This window comes from Mustela nivalis, assembly GCF_964662115.1.
Source record: "Mustela nivalis genome assembly, chromosome: 11".
Classification (NCBI taxonomy): Eukaryota; Metazoa; Chordata; class Mammalia; order Carnivora; family Mustelidae; genus Mustela; species Mustela nivalis.
In genome coordinates, this window is record NC_139030.1 from 59414099 (window position 1) to 59435888 (window position 21790).

General features: G+C 39.4%; 2 protein-coding genes across 23 annotated transcripts in view; one reads left to right on the plus strand and one right to left on the minus strand.

Annotated features, from left to right (window-relative positions):
- PKP4 (plakophilin 4) overlaps positions 1-8533 on the minus strand; it is a 245733-nt gene extending 237200 nt beyond the window's left edge. For 8 of the 22 annotated variants that reach the window (XM_082691370.1, XM_082691361.1, XM_082691376.1 and 5 more), the window contains exon 1: positions 8214-8501. The gene's annotated coding sequence lies outside the window, so the exon portion shown is untranslated. Of the gene's footprint in view, positions 1-7089; positions 7264-8213 lie in introns of those variants that run through there. The other 14 variants (XM_082691357.1, XM_082691363.1, XM_082691355.1 and 11 more) reach the window with 6 other exon arrangements.
- CCDC148 (coiled-coil domain containing 148) overlaps positions 8423-21790 on the plus strand; it is a gene marked incomplete at its 5' end in the record, with an annotated part of 251765 nt that continues 238397 nt past the window's right edge. The window contains 4 exon segments of the mRNA XM_082691417.1: positions 8423-8502; positions 8504-8621; positions 8623-8697; positions 8701-8740. Of these exon segments, the coding sequence (XP_082547543.1) occupies positions 8423-8502; positions 8504-8621; positions 8623-8697; positions 8701-8740 (313 nt within the window).

Here is a 21790-nt window from a genome sequence, read left to right on the forward strand (position 1 = left end):
ATACCTATATTCTTTAAAAAGATATGAATTAGGGAGTTCCTAGGCACATAAAGTATTTATGGAAAAGCAAGATGCTTTCAGAGGAACAACTTTGCCCAGTTAATTTCTTTGAGAACAAATCAAAGCAAATGGTAAGTGGGTTTTTCTCAATTTAACAGACTAGTCCCCTCGTTACACTATCTAAATCCCTTTCTGTTTCTATCCAACTTCCAGAAAATTTAGTCTCAATTAGGGGCTATGACTCAAAAGTGCTCAGGAGACCGACTTAACAAATGAATCCAAGAAGCTGGCTACTAATTCAGCCAGTACGGGGTCAAATACATTTTTATGAGCTGAGCATTTCAGGTATACAACTTCAAGTTTTTCCTCTTATCCCAAAGAGTAAATTATAAGAAATTCTTGAGAAGACAGTCTTCATTTTTGCTGAGGGAAAAATGAAATGGAATGAGAATGCATAATGTTCTAAGAACAGCAAAATAAATATAAGTACGAGAGTTCTAGAGAGCATCTAGTCCAACTCCCTCATTTTATACACGAGAACACTAGAGCCCAAGAGTTAAATGACTCACTCATGAGATACACACAACTTAGTAGTACAGCCACGTCTAGAATTAGATACTCTTTATATCTGTTAAACCACTGTCTGTTGGCTTATTACATCAAATATCTTCCAAAGGTCTCTTCTAGTCCTTCCTGGTTTGGCTGTTTCCTGCCAATTTCAAGTGTGATCTATTCTGGACAGAAAAGGCAGCTTTAAAAGTTAGTCTACAAGCTTTAGGTGCATGAGTCCATAAATGATTAACACTAGCACTTTCTTCAGGTACTAACTAGCAAGGACATTGTATAAAATGACTCCTACTCAGAATTACAAATGCAATAGTTATTTATTTAAATGTATGTTTTACATTTTGCAAGGTTTCCACTCTGACCCCAGCAATACATGATTATCAGTCTTTATGTTTTACTTTTTTACTTTTAAAGATTTTATTTATTTATTTGACACACAGAGACCACAAGAGAGGGAATAAAAGCAGGGGGAGTGGGAGAGGGAGAAGCAGGCTTCCCGCTGAACAGGGAGCTTGATGCAGGGCTGGATTCCTGGAACCCGGGACCATGACCTGAGTCAAAGGCAGACACTTAATGACTGAGCCACCCAGATGCCCCAGTCTTTACCTTTTAAACATAAGTTTACTAAGGAATGTTGAATCAAATCTCTTACGTGTGTTGGCTTAGCAGTATTTTACATGCCTCTACGTATTGCCTACCTACAAAAAAAAGTATTAACTTCCCTATTTTAAAAAGGTCCTTTTTAACTTTATTTTGCTGGATTTTCTTCCTTATGGACAATCTCTTACAAACTGTCAAGATCATTATTTCTCTTTAGGAGTTTATTTCTTCCCTGAAATACTATGTTTAGATTCATAATCTTATTGACTAAGATCAAAGAAAGCAAGCCATTAATTTGCCTGATATACAGTAGAAGGTATCATTAAGGGGGCACCTAGATGGCTCAGTTGGTTGAGTGTTGACTCTTCCTTTAGGCTTAGGTCATGATCTTAGGGTCCTGGGATGGAGTCCCACCTTAGGCTCTGTGCTTAGTGGAAGTCTGCTCGAGTTCGCTCTCTCCCCCTCCCTCACCCCCATCCCACTTGCCACTTTCTAATAAATAAATACAGCTTTTATAAAAAGTATTATTGGGGTGCCTGGGTGGCTCAGTGGGTTAAGGCCTCTGCTTTCAGCTCAGGTCATGATCCCGGGGGTCCTGGGATTGAGCCCCACAAGGGCTCTCTGCTCAGCAGGGAGCCTGCTCTCCTTCCTCTCTCTCTGCCTGCCTCTCTGCCTACTTGTGATCTCTGTCAAATAATTAAAAAAAAAGTATTATTAAGTACCACAATGGAAGAATAATGACTTTAATGTATTAAAAGCTGCCCCAGAGCTTGAAATGCTTCACATATATTAACTCATTTAATCCTGATAAAAATGATATTTTTAATCATTGTTTTACAAATGAGTAAATGAGATCTCGTTTTAAAAATGGGATCCACAGGGCACCTGGGTGGCTCAGTGGGTTAAAGTCTCTGCCTTCAGCTCAGGTCATGATCCCAGGGTCCTGGGATCGAGCCCTGCATCGGGCTCTCTGCTCAGTAGGGAGCCTGCTTCCTCCTCTCTCTGCCTGCCAAATAAATAAATAAAATCTTAAAAAAAAAAAAAAAAAGGGATCCAGAGGGATTATATAGTGTACCAAGTCACATACCTAGCAAATAAACAGAACTGAACTATGACAATCTGGCTACTAACCACACACCTCACTCACTGCCTTAATGACTTTTTTTATGGAATTCACTCAGTGTCAAGGTGAAAGCCCAAGGACTTTTTCTGGCCTAAACTGCCATAGTTAATCCTGGATGAGGGGTGGAGGTAGACAATCAAGACTCTGAAAACACTGTATATTTTGATCCCTCCCCTCACTTCCCAAAATGACATTGTTAAAAAAAGGAAAAACAACAATTTAAGATGAACGTGAGATTCAAAGTCTCAAAAGAGAACCCCAACTATCTTGTTGCTATGATTTGTATGAAGAGGAGAAATTGGACTCATTACATAAATGAATGCTTAGGAAACCTTTTCTTAAAAAAACAAAACACAAAACAAACAAACAAACAAACAACAACACTGGGGGCTTTGGAAACCTTGAGCTGAAATGTATCTTAGATCAATGCAATCCAAACCTTGGCATTTTCAAAAGGAGAAAGCTATAAATCCAAATGTTTTAAATGGTTTGTCACCATAGATTTAGATCTCCTAATTTCTGGAATAGGGTGCTTTTCATCTCCCCCTCATGTCTTCAATTTAAGAGAGAGCTTACAATGGACCAGAATTTCAAACACTACTTACCCAGTGTTTTAAGTCAATTTGTAAGTCAGTTGTGGGTGTCTATGAAAAACAGTATTCCAAGTTCCAGACCAGGCCCCCAAAGCCTTTACAATAACTCTGATAATCCCTCTTCAACTACACATTTTACTCAAGTTTCATATATAATGCCATTTTTATGACAAAAACTCACATCCACTCTAAATTGAACTTGGAACACAAAGCACCAACTTCTATATCAAGTGGTTCCTGAAAAGGGGCTTTCTCTGCCTCTCCAAGCAGACATATACATTGTGGTGATGGTGTGTGTGTGCTGGAGGGAAGGGAGGTTAGGGAGGGGATCCAGATTAGGGAAGAATAGAATAAACTCCCTTTACAACTCACTAAATTTACAAAATTCAAATTTATTTACAACTCACCAAGTTTATATTTAACACAGACAATAATCACAGAAGCCAAATATGCCTTGGCTGTTTGAAGGAAGAGGGTTATTGATTCACTTGCCCCCTCCCTCCCCAACCCTTCATTTGCGAGTTCTTTATGAGGGCTATATGATATAATATCTACCTACGAGGATTGGCATCTACCCAATCGGCAGGCATTATTCAGTTCAAGAAAAATGTTTCACAATGACGTGACTTAAAATAATGCAGACACTTCCATATTTTGATTTATATATTTTATAGTAGTAAAAATTTACAATCGGGGCGCCTGGGTGGCTCAGTGGGTTAAAGCCTCTGCTTTCAGCTCAGGTCATGATCTCAGGGTCATGGGATCGAGCCCCACATTGGACTCTCTGCTCAGCAGGGAGCCTGCTTCCTCCTCTCTCTCTGCCTGCCTCTCTGCCTACTTGTGATCTCTGTCTGTCAAATAAATAAATAAAATCTTTAAAAAAAAATTTACAATCAATCTTTAATGACATTTTATCATCTGCAGTGAATCATTATGTATTAGTCAAATAAACTATAATATCATCAAGACTATGAATAATAAAATGATCAGGACTGTAGCTAACATTAGTGTACCAAATAAAAGTAAATCTAAGTTATAAAAAGAAAACAACTTAGGGGCACCTGGGTGGCTCAGTGGGTTAAAGCCTCTGCCTTCAACTCAAGTCATGGTCCCAGGGTCCTGGGACCGAGCCCCACATCGGGCTCTCTGCTCAGCGGGGAGCCTGCTTCCCCCTCCCTCTCTCTGCCTGTCTCTCTGCCTACTTATGATCTCTGTCTGTCAAATAAATAAAAACTCTTAAAAAAAAAAAAAAAGAAAACAACTTAGATCAATGACAAATGGAATGTCTGCAGCAAACTGAAAAGCAACATCATATAAAATCCTCAATTTAATTATGATAACATAGCCCCCAAAAGATGAAGATAATTCCACTGAATTACTAAAGTGGTAATCTAAACAATATTTGAAAGTCATACAACTTCTCAAATGAAACCAGCAAGCACATGAATGATTGCTCTTTGTGACCAAGGGGCCTTTTCTCCTTATCCTAAAAGAAACCTGTTATTTCTTACAGCTGGCCATCAAACTGACCTCCTGAGTACTGGCAGTTTATGAAGCCTTACATCCAGTTATGCTTTAAGTTTTACTTCCTCACTCTCACACTCTGAAGCTATTTGTAGTTACAGTTTGGGCATGAAACAGTTACCTAATTTTCCAAACACAATCAGTCCACTGGTGTTCTGCATCAGATTCTTCTTCCCCCTTCAGTGCAGGAAAGGCACTACAAAACCATTTAACACATTGAAGAAGTCATTATCTCCCAGTACACTGAAGGCGTGAAGGCAACTTCCCAAAGTGTCATATAATTCCATGAATGTTTACGCCCTAGAATAACCCTATAATAACCTCTATTTTATCTTCCAGTTAATAATGAAAATATTACTTCATTATTATGATTCCATTTTACAAATAAGCAAATTAGGGATTTACCTCTTGGTTGAAACAGGAGAAGAATATTAGAGAGCACTCTCAAAATATCTTAATATTTCAAAGCAGTCCAGTGAGACTGGACTTCTCAAGTGATTCGCATCATCTAGGATACAAAAATTCTCTATTTAAATCAATTCTTGGCCAACAACAAGGAAATAATTCAATTTTAAAATTGGCAATAACTGGATTTTTTAATTAAGTGAATGTAAAAGTTTTAAATTTATTTTCCCAGTTTGCATAGAAAAGAAAAAAAAACTGCAGTTCTGAATTAATATAGACTTAACTCAAATACTCAAGGTCATACAATTGCTAAAGTTTTTATTAAACTGAGTTTGAGAGTAGTTTTTTTTTTAAAGTCTCAATATATAAGAATTACAGAAGTAGATGAAGTAGATTTGGCTTATTCAGCTTATAAATGCAGCATTAACATCCCTCCACCCCCTCCATGAATACCAACTGCTCCTACTTCCTGCTTACCTTCTCTTTTGCTTTCCATCACTACTACCCGGCTCCACTATCTTCCTTCAAAAACAGCATAGGTAAAAATTAAGATAACTGGACACCTAGATCCACAATTTAGGATCTTCAGTATAACATACAATACATGAAATGCTGCACCTTCTCCTTACATAATAGTGGGGGTTGGTGAGGGAATATACTTTGGCCAAAACACAGCTTATGTTATTGGTTGTGAATGTTACTAGTTTTGAAACTTCTCCTCAAATATCTATAACTAGAATACATTTCTAAGTGAAAGCCTACCTTTACTTGAAGCAGGTAAAATTATCTGCACATTTATATACATTATCTATGCACCTGAACCAGTTATTTCAATTTCTAATGTAGCAGGGAAACTGAATGTGCTTTTACTTTCTAATCTTCACATCAAATCAAATAAGCAGGTGCTAAACTCTGCTGTAATGTGATATTGTTACATAACAAGTTTCCTGCTGGCATCTATAAACACCTCCCGGTATCCTATACTATGTTACTAACTCTAATTTAGAGTTAAACCTGTAAATTATAATATCTACAGATTAATTATATACCTGAAAAACAATGTGGCAGGCAGAAGACACAACCTTTCCCAGTGCATAGTTTTGTTTGTTTGTTTGTTTGTTTTCTTCCATTTTTCCTTTCTGCTGAGTCCTTAACCAAAAGATTCTCATCTTGTACTTTTCAATGCATTTGATCCATACAAAGTAGGTATTGGAAGACAGCTGAGACCATCAACCTATTATTTTCCTGAATCTGATACAAAAATAAGCAAGTGTGGAGAGGCATATAGTAAACTCAACCTCCAAAACAAAGTGTCAAACAAAGGCACACACAGTATGCTTTACAACATCCAGAAACCTTATTTTGGACATCAGTTGTTCTCATTTTTATGTTACCATTTCCATAAGTGCTTCACAGGCACCAGAAAGAAGATACTTCCATATCAAATATATTGTATTCAAAGAGAAAAGCAGTCTTCTACTTCCCCTTTTAAAATAAAATAATCTAAGCCCAATTCTAGAAAAGCACCCTCTGTCAAAAATTTGTTTTTCTGCATTAAAGAAAATAAAATTTGACCAAAAATGTATATGAATCATTACTGATTGTATAATTACTATTCTTTAAAAGTTGGAAGACTGTATTTATTTTTTTCAAACTTAGTAACAAAAAGAACTGCGACCTCAACTAATAAATCGCATCTCGAAATATACATGATTGCGTTGTCCCTGTGTTACTTCCAGTGGTAACTGACACGCCCCGAATTTAACTGTACCAGACAGTTCTATCTGTCCCATCGCTGACCAAACACTGCTTCTCTGTTTCTATTCATTATGTATTATAAGAGGTCTAAACACAACCCAGCATGACGAGAAAAAAATTACAATTCTTATGACAGCAAAGTGATGCATTCAAGTTCTCTCTTGCAGTACATCCCTATCCGTGAGCATTAACAGACATTTTTGATAGAGCTAAAATGCGTTGGCTGCAAGCTTATTACTCTAAGAACCTTGGGCACCTTTCCTGAAGGTTTTCAGAAAACCCTCGTAAAAACCAGGCACTATTCAAACCCTGCAAACCAAACTTGCCAAGAACCTTGTGCAACGATCAATAACCTTGGCTCCACCACCAACCGCCTCAAATTCACGGTCCCTGAGACCAATGCAGCAAAACCCAGGCTAACGGCTAGCTAAAGCCCGAGAACTGCCGCGCTTCCCCTCCGCGCCCTCTCTGCCGCATGGAGAGAGGTTAAGGGAAGAAGAGGAGTGGAGCTAGGCTCACCAGCTCCGAAGATGCTCCGGTGACCTCTGGCTGCGTGGCGAGAGCTGGGCCGGGAAGGCGCTAGTGCAGCCGCGACGGGCCGTGTGGACTATGCCCCTGGTGCATTCCTCGCATTCCTGCACAATCTGTCGCCAGCCGAGGAGCCCGCGGCGCGCGTTCCCCCCCTGGACACACACACCTGCCTACTGCTGCGCCCCGAGTGGCCACGGCCGCCGCGGCGCCTCCACTGCCCGCGCTCGCTATTTGTCGCACTCAGCCAACACACGCAGCCAAATCCCAGCCCCGCCGCTCAACCCCTTGCTTCCCGGGTCGGGGTAACAGGGAGAGGGCCAGGCAGCCCGAGCGGTGGGCAGAGACACCAGAACCCCTTGGGGGTTGCGGGGGGGGGGGGCGCAGCTCCGCTTCAACTCCTGGCAGGGTGAGGGGAAAGCGGCGGCGGAGGAGGGCAGCCGGGGAAGCTCCGGGCTCGGGAACCCGGAGGGGTGGAGCGTGAGGATACGCCGTGAAGAGCGAGGGGCGCGCTGGCCAGAGCGGGGTGGGCAGGACCTGCAGGAGCGCGGGACTCCGAGGGCAAACGCGAGACCACGCAGGGAGCCGGGGCGTGGGAGGAAAGATGGGGGCCAGGATGCAGGATCTGGGGCTGGAGGGACGCACAGACCGCCCCGAGGGCCGGGGAAGGCGGGAACCCCACGGTGTTGGGGGCGCGGGGCGGCGTGCCAGGCGGACAAGAGCCGGGGAGCCTCGGGGCAGACGTCCGGGAGGGTTCTGCGTGGCGCTGAAGTTCGGGGCCGGGGTCTCTGGATCCGAAAATGCCAACGTGGGGAGGGTCCTGCGCGGCGTGCAGTGGAGACCCGGGAGAGTAATAGCCGGGAAAAGCAAATGGAGGGTGAAACTTGTGCGCCTGCCGGGGGGAGGGGAGCAGGCAGGCGAGTGCGGGCAGGAACACGAGGCGGGGCAGGAAAGCCGAGGCGGCCGCGAGGCGGTGGGGACGGAGTAACGGGAGGGAGGCGCCCGTCCCCCCGCGCGCCCCTCACGGGCAGGTCCGGGCTCGGGCACGAGGGGGCGAGGGCCGGGGGTCTCGGGGGCAGGAGTCCTCGTGCCCTCCCGCGAGCTCGCACACTTACTTTCCAGGTTAGGCTGCGCCCGTCGTCGCTCGGAGAATCAGGGACATCTGCGCCGAGGGGTCGCCGCTGCGGCACCCGAAAAAATTAAAAAAGTGCCGCGGCCGAGCGGCTGCCCGCCCCTCCCTCCCCCACCCGCCCCCTCCCCCGAAGCGGCTCTCCCACCACCCCCGACGGCGGCGGTGGCCAACTTGTCCCTCTACCCGGTGCCCATGGTGCCGCCTTCGCGGCCGGCGTCGACACGGACTCAGCCCCGGAGCCCCCTCTACTGCCCAGAGGCCGCCGCCGCCGCCCGCCCAGCCGCCAACCCGCCTGCCCAGCCAGCCCCGGGCTCCCGGGAACGTCAGCACGCCGCCGTCTCCGGACCTGCTCCCCGCCAACCCCATTGGTCGGAAGGAGAAGGCTGGCCCTCCCCATTGGCCCGGCCCTCATATTGAACCGGCCAATGCGAACTGCGGTTTCAGGTCGCCATAGAGACCGATGCTGTTAAGAGCGAGAGGGCCTGAAGAAGGTGGGGAGTGAGGCTGAGGGTGTCTCAGGCTTGGCGAGCGGGAGGGGCTGTAGGGAAGAGGTACACGGGGGATTCCTGCATGCTGGCTCTGAAACCCGAGGCAGCTTGTGCTTTGGCTTCCTGCCAACCCCAACTGTGCGTGGTAGGGTTTGTCCCTCATCTCACCTCGAATCCATGAGAGTCTAGGAGTGGGCATTTCGTTTTTCCTGCGACGGCGAGCCCCTGAGACGTTGACCTTTCACCTTTGACATGTGTGCAGCTTCTGCTACTCCAGGTGAGTTTGCACGCCATCTCTTAATTCGCTGCTTCCCGACGTCGCTGATCCACCCGAATACTACTTGTTTTTCGTTCAACCACTCCCCTTTCCCTGGGGCGGATCTTGCCTCAAAATGTTGGGTCTAAAAACTTAACAGACTTACCTAAAGGAGACTCAAAGAATATTTCCTTTGAATGATATTTTGGTAAGGAAACAGGCTGACGTATATTATGTTAGTTGTCATTGAGTCATCACATAAGATGATGTGTTCTCTGGTTCTCCAAGCAAACCTCTAATCTCGCCATTGAAGGATTTTTATTAAAGACCCACCTGTGTGTACATTATGCACTGTGAGCTTGGCAGGTGCGCGCTCTTTCCCCTAAGAGTTTTCAGAGTGAGGAAAGACAGGTGACAAAGTCGATTCTTCATGCCTTCTGGTGATCTCACAGAGTAAAGAGAATAGTTTACAGTTGAGAGGTGCTGTTTTCTGGGTATTTTCCAGTTTACCTCAAATTTGAGAAAGAAATGAACTGAGACATGCAGTTAGTACACAGAAAAATCTTGAGCTTTAATAACAAGTTCTTTGCTTTCCTTTAGTCACTTTGTGCTTGTTTGTCAATACCAGCTGTTTTTTGTAAATAACTTTGATATTTAGATACTGGCTATTCAAGTGGGTCTTCATGAAAATATTACACTTTTAAGCATTTTATAGCTCTCTCATGTAACCACTGACATTCTTTTGGTGATTTTGCCATGTTAGTAAGATGTAAGAAAGCAATGTTTATGTTACCACCCTAGAGGGACCATATTTTGTGAAAAAGCTGATAGGATTTTGGAAATTACAAATATCTATTGAGAGAAACAGATGAGTGTGTGTGCAAGCTACATAGGTCTAACTACTGTATGGAATTTTAAGTTGAATAATATGCTTTGCTATTAGTTTTTATCTTACTATAATTGGAAAATTACATAAATAGATAAGACTTAATATGGTGCTTTGATTGGAGAAACATCTCTCACAATTTGTAGTAAAATTTAAACCTAGTTGATAATCCTTTGCAGGGTTGATCTGTGGAAGAAAACAGTTGAACATATGAATGTTCCCCCTAAATATTTCTAAAATGGAAAAGGAATCAGCAGGGACCATAGTGTGTGCTTGTCTCATGCCTTGCCATCGTGGAAGTTTGCACATCAGGCTTTTTATTTCTGGCTTTTGTATGTGTGTTTGTTTTTGGAGAATAGAAAAAATAAAATGCAAATCGTATGACTCTTTTTTTTTTTTTTTAAGATTTTATTTATTTATTTGACAGAGAGAGATCACAAGTAGGCAGAGAGGCAGGTAGAGAGAGAGGAGGAAGCAGGCTCCCTGCTGAGCAGAGAGCCCGATGTGGGACTCGATCCCAGGACCCTGAGATCATGACCCGAGCCGAAGGCAACGGCCTAATCCACTGAGCCACCTAGGCGCCCCTCGTATGACTCATTTTTAATGTACTAAGAAGATACCAATGATTTGGTTTTAAAAAACATCTAATAATAATGAATAGAAGATGTGTCTAATGGAAAGAATTACATTGATGTTTCCTTTATTCTTGCCTTGGGCTAGCGTAGAAAGAAGAAAACAAGAATTAATTTTTCTTTTACTCCAGTAATCTTTTCTTTCTGTATTTTTCTCAGATCACATGTGATGAGTATTTTGATATTGTATTCCATGTTTGCAGTGATTAAAATGTCACTAAAATTTGTGAATAAAGTCCCTTAAAATGTTGCTATTTGACATTATTATTATTAGTTATTTTTTGTAATTCTTATTTGCAGTTGAAAATTTTCTTTTGAACTTGCTCCTGTACTACCATGCTTTGCTGGATAAAGGCTAAGAAATCACTTTGTTCCAGTGAAAGTCTATGCTATCCAGACTTGGCTGGGTCTTCACCAGTTCTCTAAATTCCTTTCTTCATCAGGAGGTTGATTAGACAGAACACTTAAGCAGGGACATTATCCAAGGCACTTCTCCCAACCTGTCCCATTTCTGCTCTTCTCAAGTCCCCACTGTACTTTGTCTTCTTCCAGTTCTATAAATTGAGGATCCATCATGAGGTTTCTCTCTTTAACTCTCCTAAACCCGATCTCAATTTTTATACCTGAATCACTTACTTTAGTCCTGACTGAGAAGGAGTGCCACTTTTCTGTTCTAGACTCATTATCCATTTCTACTCCCAAACATGGGCCGTCTTGTCTCCCCAGGATTATCCTCTATTGATCATAATTTCTCCCTTAGATAATATGTTATTTTCTCCTCCAAAAATTTTTCTTCCCTACACCTTACAACATACCTGACCATTTGTAAAACCACTCTTCTTCAGCCTACCTCCCTCTCCATCTTTTGGCTTTTCTTCTCACCAAAAAAAAAAAAAAACAGTCTGAAGGGACTTTCTTTCTTTCTTTTTTTTTTTTTTCTTTTTTAAGATTTTATTTATTTACTTGACAGAGATCATAAGTGGGCAGAGAGGCAGGCAGAGAGAAATAGGAGGAAGCAGGCTTCCCACTGAGTGGAGAACCCGAAGCGGGGTTCGATTCCAGGACCCTGGGATCATGACCTAAGCCGAAAGTGGAGACTTTAACCCACTGAGCAAACCAGGCACCCCTGAAGGGAATTTCTTAAGGCTTTTATTTTTTAACCTTCAATATCCTGGCCCTTGAATACAACTGAAAAGATTCTGAAGGTTTTGCACTTTCTTCTCAAAATCCTAACTCATTTTGTCAGTAAATTTCTCTCCTACAAAAGGGCCTTATACTTGCAAGTTGCAGTTCCTTAATTCCAGATTTCCAGTGAAGGGTAGAAACCATTGTCTCTCACTCAGAGGTTCCATATAAATGCAAACGAACAACTTGAGAAGAGGAAGCATTTAACCTGCTAGCCAAACCACCTAGGTAGGTGGGTCTTACTACTGGGAAGAAGTGTGGGAAGAGGGGTCTCTGCTGAGCCTGACTGAATGTGGATCTAGGGCAAAGTTCTAAAGACTGAAGAGGTTTTGGTGAGCATCACCTTCAAAAAAAAAATGTAAATTGCAGAAATCAAAAGGATTTTTTTTTCAGTTACCATCTCAGGAAGAAGTCCATCAGAACCTTTCATGATTATGAAAACTTTGTAACTTTCCTGTGTTTGTTATTTTCATATTAGCTCATCATGATTAGTATTCCTGAAAAATAATAGCAGAGGCAGCAAGGGAAAGGGGGAGAGCAGAAACACTGGCTCCTTTCTCATTCTTGGAATCCTATGGAGAAGGTAGAAGAAGTAAATACAAGAATTCCAAAAAACACACTAATTGATAGTTGCTTTTTTTGTTTGTTTTTAAAAGGGATGTTAAAACAGAGGCAGGTGGCAAATGAAGGAAAGAGAACAGTGAAATAAACTGGTCCTGAGAATGGCTGTTAAAGCTTAATAATAGTTCTGCTCAGGATTTCAGAATCGACTGTGTGCCACCTCCAGACTATTCTCTGACTATACAAATCCTCCCCTGCCCTTAGAGGCCCAGCCCAACTGGTACCTCTAAAGCCTTTCTGAAAATTTCCCCCCACCTTACTCGCACCTCTGGAGAAGGTGATTTCTGCCTTAGTATTTTATTGTGTCACTCTCTACCCCATGGTATGGTTATTTATGTGTAAGCCTCCTCTCCTAGAAGATAGGATACATGTAATAGTTATGACTGTATAACTATTGAGGTTATAGTTATATAACTATATATAGTTATATATATATAACTCCATAGTGCCTTGGACTACTAAAGTATCTCCCACACCAAGAAAAGCCAACACTCATTAATCCTTTTATTCAGTCCTTCGAAGAATTTGACTTCTAACAATGAAAGCATAGAATCAGTAATGTAGGGAGGTACTTACAAAAAGATGGGACTAGAGGTTCAATGTAGGGAGGTGAGATAACTTATTACAGAGCAGAGGAGAGGTTTCTGCGGTGCAGCCTCCCAAGGGAGAAAAGCTTTAAATCTTATCGCTAAGAGGACCTATCTCTGCCACTCTATGAGGGAGGGACTGTGTGAGAAGGACTGGCTGCATGTGCTTTGGGATGAAGTTACCACACTGAGAGGTAAAATTCTATGTTTTGGGAAAAGCAGTTGAAACTCAGCTTTGTCAAGCAGATTAAATAAGAGTTACCTACATTTTTTTCCATCCAAAGTATCCAGGTTGCTCTGTTTTTTGGAACACAGTAGAGTCCCGAGAATGTAACAACTTTATAAAATCATTAAGGCATCAAACACCTGGTAAGTGTAATAGACATGTTTCTAAGTACTTATATCCACAGCCACTGAAGTATGCAGCCCTGCAAGCTTCCTGACCTAGCATCTGGCCATGGTATCAGCCAGAGAGACCTGATTCAAATGTAACCAATTCACTGCAGACCATTGGTCATAACCTATAACAATGCCAATCAGATTCATTTCCTGGAAATTTGGAATTGAGAGAACAAGTGAGCTAGGGAGAGCCCTGATGTTTTCAGGGCTCCTATTCTCCCCACAAAGCCCGAATACACTTCATTTTTTAGTATTCCATGAACTATCTGTTTCTCATAGTCACCCCAATACTTTCTTTTCCTGGTTTACATTTAGTGAGTCTCTGTTTCTTACGATAAAAAGATTTCATTACAATATTGTGCAAATATCTGACATCAAACCAGAACATGTATTATGACCATCTTATTGTACTATGAAGAATAACAGTCTAAAACTGTCCAACAAACTATAAAAAATAACCTAGTTTTTTAGTTCTAAATATTGCCAGTCTCAGTTAAAAGAACTTTATTTAGTGTGGTGTCTATTACTCCCCACTCCCCAACCTCAAAGCCTTATATTCTTCAACTCAGTTCTCCTCCCATGAAATTGGAAACAAAAGAAGAACTTTGAGAAGATTAGCAATATGACTGGTTTTTTAAAGTAGAATCATTTGCCATGCTACTAATGCAGAAAGAAAAAGTTAGAATTTATATTTATTTTATACATGTCTAGTAATTTTTTAGAAACAGGGCTAAAAAATAAATATTAGATAGGAAAATTTGCCAGAGATATCAGTGACCACACAGCTCCGTGGAAACAGATTCTGAGATCTAATTTCCAGCAATTTAAAGAAAAGCTTTCAAGAAGAAAACCAGAATTGATCCAATATTGCTATATACTTAGCTAAAATCATAGAGTTTTCAACAAAAAATTTTGAGACATGCAAAGAACAAAACAAAACAAAACAGGGAAGAATAACCCAAATTCAGAAAAATACGTAGCCAGTGGACATGCTCAGGAGCCCACTAGTTGGATTTTGTAGGCAACTAATCCAAATGAGCTACTTTAATAAATACATTTAAAAACTTAAAGGTAAAATGACTCAACAAATAGGGACTCTCAATAAAGAAATAGAAAGTATAAAAAAGAAATGAAAACTACCCACTCTGATTAACAGAGAAAAAATGTTTGAAGAAAAATGAACAGAGTTTCAGAAACTTTGTGGAGCAGCTTGGAGTACAAGAAAGAAAGAAAGGATAGAAGAGTATATAAAAAATATTTCAAGGGTGCCTGGGTGGCTCAGTGGGTTAAGCCGCTGCCTTCGGCTCAGGTCGTGTTCTCAGGGTCCTGGGATCGAGTCCCGCATCGGGCTCTCTGCTCAGCAGGGAGCCTGCTTCCTCCTCTCTCTGCCTCTCTTCCTACTTGTGATCTCTCTCTGTCAAATAAATAATTAAAAAAAAAGAAGTCAATTACTTTAAAAAAAATTTCAAGAAGCAGAAATCAAAAACTTCCCAAGTTTTATTAAAAAATTAATCTACAGATCAATGAAACCCAGCAAATCCTAAGTAGACTAAACATAAGAATCAAAGCTAGATATATCATCATCAGATTGCTAAAAACAAAGACAAGAAAATTTTGAAGCAACAAGAGAATAACAACTCGTTATGTTCAAGGAAACCACAGTAAAATTAGTAGCTGACTTATCATCAGAAACAGAAGAAGCCAGAGAGCAATGGAAGAATAGATTTGAAGTTCTGGAAGAAAAAAAACCTATAGATCAAGAATTCCATATCAAGCAAAAATTATCTGTCAAAAATTAAGATGACAGGCTTCATAAATGTATCTATGTTGAAAGTGTACTAATTACTGATGGAATCCATTTTGTTTCTAGTGTAGAGCGAAGCCTAAAGTGAAAGAAGGCTGTCAGACAGATGCAGGGCACTTGGAAAATCAATTATTTCCATTTGTAAAGTAGTTCTAGACTCAGTTCCAACCCTGGGATATCAAATGATCACCACACCAAACTGTTGTATAAGGTATAGATTTGAAGTTATTTTCCTTAAATAAATTCTGTGAAAGTATGACTTCAGTAGTTTCTTAAGTCCAGAACTATCTGCCTGCTTCATAAAGATGGGAATGAGCTGATTAGAACAGTAGGGGAGAGAATATAAATAACATACAAGAGTTCTCCTTATATCCTATCTTCCAACCATAGCACCTAGCCCTTCTCATTCCTGGACACCTGTTTCCTTTACAAACCAGGTCAGCTAACTCTTATCACAGGGCTTCCACACAGCTTGTTACAACTTCTGTGCATCTCAAGTTGGATTAGGGCCATAAGTCAACAGCACCTGCTGGTACATTATCTTGTCAGGAACCACAAGGCAAGAAATGCCAAATTTTTCTGTCATTTAATCGCTTTTAAAAATGAGGAAAAAATGATGAAAATAGATGAAGAAAAGGTAATTGACAAGATAGAACAACCCATTCATGATACAGATTTCCAACAAACTAGCAACAGAAGGGCACTTCCTTGATGTGATAGAGTGCATCTATGAAAAACCTATAGCTGTCATCACATTTGTGGTAAAAGACTGAATATTTTCCAAGATTGAGAATGAAGTGATATCCACTCTTATAATTTTTATTCAACATTGTTCTAAAGGCTTTAGCCATTGTAATAAGGAAAGAAAAATAAATTAAAGGCATATAAATTACAATGGGAAATTTAAAGCTATCTTTATTTACAGATAACATGATCATATACATAGAAAATTCCGAAGAAAATTCAACACAAGTAACACTAGAAGTAATAAATGAATTTAACAAGGTCATAGGATATATAAGATCAGTACATAAAAAACAATTGTATTTTCATATGCTAGGAAATAGCAATTTGAAAGTAAACTTGAGGAAACAATTCCATTTATAATAACATAAAAACAAATATATACTGAGGAATATATTTTAGAAAAGTATAAGATCTCTGACCTATAGATTTAATGTGATCCCTATGAAAATCCCAGCTAATGCTTTATATAGAAATTGATAAGCCAGTATTAAAATGCACATATAAGGGTGCCTGGATGGCTCAGTGGGTTAAGTGTCTGCCTTCAGCTCAGGTCATGATCCCAGAGTCCTGGGATCCAGCTCCACATGGGGCTCTCTGCTCAGCGGGTAGTCTGCTTCTTCCTCTCCCTCTGCTGCTCCCCCTGCTTGTGCTCTCTCTCTGAAATAAATAAATAAAATCTTTTTAAAAATGCACATACATGGAAACAAGAATAACAGCTCCCTCCAAAGAAACCCAACAGAGTAGGAAGAATTGCAATATCCAATTTAAAAATTTATTAAAAAGTTGCAGTAACAGAATATAGTATTGGCATAATGGTAGCCATGTAGATCAATGACATAGAATAGAGAGAGAGTGCAGAAATAAGTCCTTACATTTATGGTCAACTGAATTCCAACAAAGATGCCAAGGTAGTTCAGCAGGGAAAGGGGTGTCTCTTCATGAAGTGCATTGACTATCCATATGCAAAATCATGAGCTTTTACTCTTACCTTACAGCACACAGAAAAATTAACTCAGTTTGCATCATAGACCTACGAACTCAAATTATAAGACTTGGGGGCACCTGGCTAGCTCATTTGAAAGGGCTGCAACTCTTGATATCTGAGTCATGGGTTCAAACCCCATGTTGGGCATAGAGATTATCTAAAAAATAAAATCTTAAAAAAATAAAATTATTTGGGGCACCTGGGTGGCTCAGTGGGTTAAGCCGCTGCCTTCAGCTCAGGTCATGATCTCAGGGTCCTGGGATCGAGTCCCGCATCGGGCTCTCTGCTCAGCAGGGAGCCTGCTTCCTCCTCTCTATCTCTGCCTGCCTCTCTGCCTACTTGTAATCTCTCTCTGTCAAATAAATAAATAAAATCTTTTAAAAAAATAAATAAATAAAATTATTAGACTTCTAGAAGAAAACATAGTACAAGATTTCTGTGACTTTGCTTTAGACAAAGATATCTTGAATATGATACCACATCATGATCCATAAAAGAAGAAATTGATAAATAGTACTTAATAAAAATAAATTTTTTAAATAAAACTTTTGTCTTTCAAAACACAAGAAAATGAGAATATAAGCCATATAAGCCATAGAATATTTTCTTTTTTCTTTAATTTTTTTGTTTTGTTTTTTCTTTCTTTCTTTTTTTTTCTTTTTATTAATCTCTATCCCCAGTGTAGGCCTCAAACTCTTGACACTGAGAACAGGAGTCCTACATCTTCCCACTGAGCCAGCCAGGTGTCTGGGGAAAAATATTTTCTAATCATAGTCTGATAAAGGACTTATATAGAGAATATATATTGAATTTCTAAACATGAAAAGTAAGAAGGCAAGAAACTCAATTTAAAAATATGCAAAATAAATTTTACTTTATTTTTTCAGTATTCCAAAATTTATTGTTTATGCACCATACCCAGTGCTTCATGGAGTATGTGCCCATGTGCAAAATATTTGGATAGACATTTCACCAAAATGTTATTTAAATGGTTAATCATAATAGAAGAAGATACTCGACATAATTAATCATAGAGGAAATGGACATTAAAACCACGATACAACTATATAACCACTACCATGGGTATAGGCAAAAGATTAATAATACCAAGTGATGATGAGGATGTGGAAAACTGGAACTATCATAAGTTGCTGGTTTCCACTCTGGAAAACCACTGGTTGGTTTTTTAAAAATATAAGTATAAAGTTACCATATGACTCAGCAAGAAATAAAACCACATGTCTACACAAAGATGTTTATATCAATAATATCAGTATTATTCATAGTTGGAAAAAACAAAATAATCAAAATGTCTATCAAGTAATTATTAGATAAAATGTGGTAAAAATTATTTACTTATTTTAGAGACAGAGGTTGAGTGGAGGGAGGAACGCAGGGAGATGGAGGAGGCGAAAGAATCTCAATTAGACTCCATGTGTTGTGTACCCAGCTTGATGATGGGCTCGATCTCACGACCCCGAGATCATGACCAGAGCCAAAACTGAAAGTGGGATTCTTAGCTGATTGATCCACCTAGGTGTCTCAAGACCACATGTTATTTAATACCATTTGTATGACACTTCCAAAAAACAAAAAATAATAGACAAAAAGCAAATTAGTGATTGCTTTGAGCTGGGATGCAAAGATTGAATGTAAGTGAATATGACAGAACATTTTCAGATGATGGAAATATTCTAGAACTGAAGGGTGGTAATGATTGCACAATTCCACATTTATTAAAAATAATCACATTGTATGCTTATAATGGCTATATTTTCATCGAATATAAATTATGTCTCAATAAAGCTGTTACAAACAAAAACTTTAAAAATGATGTAAGCATATCATCTTACTAACATCATCTTCTAACATGATCGAAAATCTTCCAAATACCATTTCAGTGGATTGAGAAGCTGTTTGTTAATTGTTAAAGAAAAAAAAAAAAAAACTTGCAGGGAAAACTGATTGATAGGGAAGTCAGAAAATTATTAGAGAAAAAGCCTAAATTACAACCTTAGTATAACTATTGGTTGGAGTTGAAATTTGAGTGTCGTAATTGAGTACATGAAGACAACTTTGTATTTCTTCCATATCTTTTTGTGGTATCTATTTTAGCTTTTATAGCCCTTACAGCCAAGTATAGGGATAAACTGATGTTAAATTTGAATCTTTCTATGACCAGGTATTAAACTATGATTTTCAAGGTAATGCAACATTTTCCATCACAAAACTCTCACTAAAATTTATTTAACTTACCAATACTATAGGGGCACCCGGATGGCCCATTTGGTTGGGCATCTAGCTCTTGGTTTCAGTGGGGGTCATGATCTCAGAGTCATGAGATCAAACCTCACGTTGGGCTCTGTGCTCAGCAAGGCATCTGCTTAGGATTTCCTCTCTCCTTTTGCCCCTCCCTCCCTCAAATAAATAAATCTTTTAAAAAAATCACTAATATATATTTCAGTACATCTTTTTTTTGTACTTGTGGATTGTTCTTTGTGTTTTATATGTTAGGACATTACATTTAAGTGGTTTATAATTATGTTTGGTAATAGAGGTATGTGATTGAGAATGTTTACAGACCTCATTTTTAATAGAACATCTTTAGATAAAATGTACATTCTTTCCTCTTGTTCGCTTTGTTTCTGTTGGTTTTTTAGTTTTTTCCTCTGCCTACTGCAGGTGATATAAATCTCTGGAAAACTACATTCTAATTTTTTGGTGTTTTCATTGTCTTGAAGATCAGTTAGATCATTTACCTCTATCAAGTCACATTTGAATTTCTAACATCATTAGAGTCACTAATCATAACTGTGATCCATCTTGAGAGAGGTGAAGTCTCAAGTGGTATTGAGAAGAGTATTCTTTTGACACAGCCAAATGATGTAGAAGTGAGACATAACACAAATACAGTAGAGAGAAGGCTAAGGAAATTGCCATAAAATAGAGAATTTGAGATAAGAAAAAAATTCCACCCACACAGAATTAATTCATTTCTATGGTCAATAGAAAACCTGATTTCAAAACTCTAGGCTTTCAATGATTTACTATTTGGCTTTGGAAAACTGATTTATTTTTCCACTGACTGCCCCCACATTAATGAAAATGGGGCATAAGATACTTCTCCTTTCTCACAAACACTACTCATTAACTTTTAAACCTAAAAAAAGGGAAATATGTAAGCTTCTGAACTTCTAGTATGAGTATAGTACTATACCTATCACAAATACAGGGGTCCTTGGTATCTAAGAGATTATATGAGAAAAGATCTCATTTCTACTTTACTTCAGCTTTCCTTTTTGCTTTCTTCCTTTTATTTTTCAGCAAGTTAAAAAAAAATTTTAATCAATTACCATAGTCTGAAATGCCACAGATGATAACCATCAGCATTTTATTAACTTTTAAATCTCCCCTTTTTGAAGTCACTATAAATAATCTTCTCATAGACTTAGGTGGTGTATCGTAATCTCATTGGGTCAAATATACTTAAATTATAAAAATATTTTATCTAATTACATCTAATTACCAGTTTTCTAAAATTATAGAATTTTCAAGCTGGGAAGAAAATTAGAGATTACAAACCAGCATTAACACTGGGTATTTAACTTTCGCCATCCAACCTTTTCAGTCTCTCTAGTAAAGAACAAATTAGTATGATTTAGACATTTCACTCTTTGCTATACATACATGTGTGACTAAATTTTTCAAAGCTCAAATAATTTCAGTTTAAAAATTTGTGTAGGGATAAAATATTAGAGGTAAAAAATATGCATTTATGCCAAGAACTCTCTTCCTTGCATTTATAAATGACTACTTTATCTTCATTGCTCCTCTATAATGCTATTTGACTATTGAGAAGATGAAACTTTAAGAACTTTAAGGTATTTTGTGTTTAATCTTCAACATGTTGAACATAGAGGTGGTGGTCCTTAAATTGAGTCAAAAACCTATTGACCACCACCTCTGTTTTAAAAGCTGACAAAATGTGTTTGCTATAGTTGGTGGAAGAGCATTGAGCTCAAAAGTCAGGAGATCTGGTTGGGTTCTAGCCTCACCTATGCTACCTGCTTCCTCACATCTTAGACAAGTCGTTTAATCTCTCTGGCCCTGTGTTTACTGATCTGTAAAATATATCAGTCACACTCAACTCTTTTCTGGGTTTAGGTTAATTTGTGTATTATGAAATGCATGATCTCACTCTAAATCTTGGCTTTGTTTTCTTTATTTTCTTGAAGGAAATTTACCACAAATGTTTATCACTTGGCCCTTGAGTCTATTTCCACCGCCCTCTTTGTTCTCATGTTCTCATAAACTGCCTTTAAATACACTGCTTTCTTTTTCTTGGTTCAATATCTGTCTCTCTCCTTCACTCCCACTTGTATCTTGCCCTTTTTTCTCTCCCTCTAGGACCTTCCCTTTCCCCTTAGGGAACATCTCTCCACTAAAAAAATCGTGACAGAGGTCCATTTCTCTGCATGTTGAGGAACACTGCCTGTGAGTTGTCTCCCTTCACTGACAGGGAGAATAGAGAGGTTAGGTGCATGGGCTCTTGAGCTTGGCTGTGTGTACCACCCACTAGTTGGATGATCTTTACCTCAGTTTCCTATTCAGCAAAATAGGAACAACAGTATTACCCAGATATCACTGTGAATCTTAACTCAATCAAAATAGGTAAAGCTTTTAGTATAGTGCTTGTCTTATAAGAACTTGATTGATAAACATCCACGATTATTGCACGCGCTCTGTGGACCCTCATATGGTGGTAATCACTTCAGCACAAGCTAGAAGAGGAAAGGATAAAGCTGAGGCAATGGAATAGCTCTGGGTAAATTGAATGGTGTGTTCCTACACTTCGATGCCTTTTGTGACAACATTCTGTATTTCCTACACCTTGCCCTTTACTTTTCATCCTACTGGAATGTAAATGTTGGGCAAAAGCACAATCAAGAGGAAGACTGGCACAATTTGTG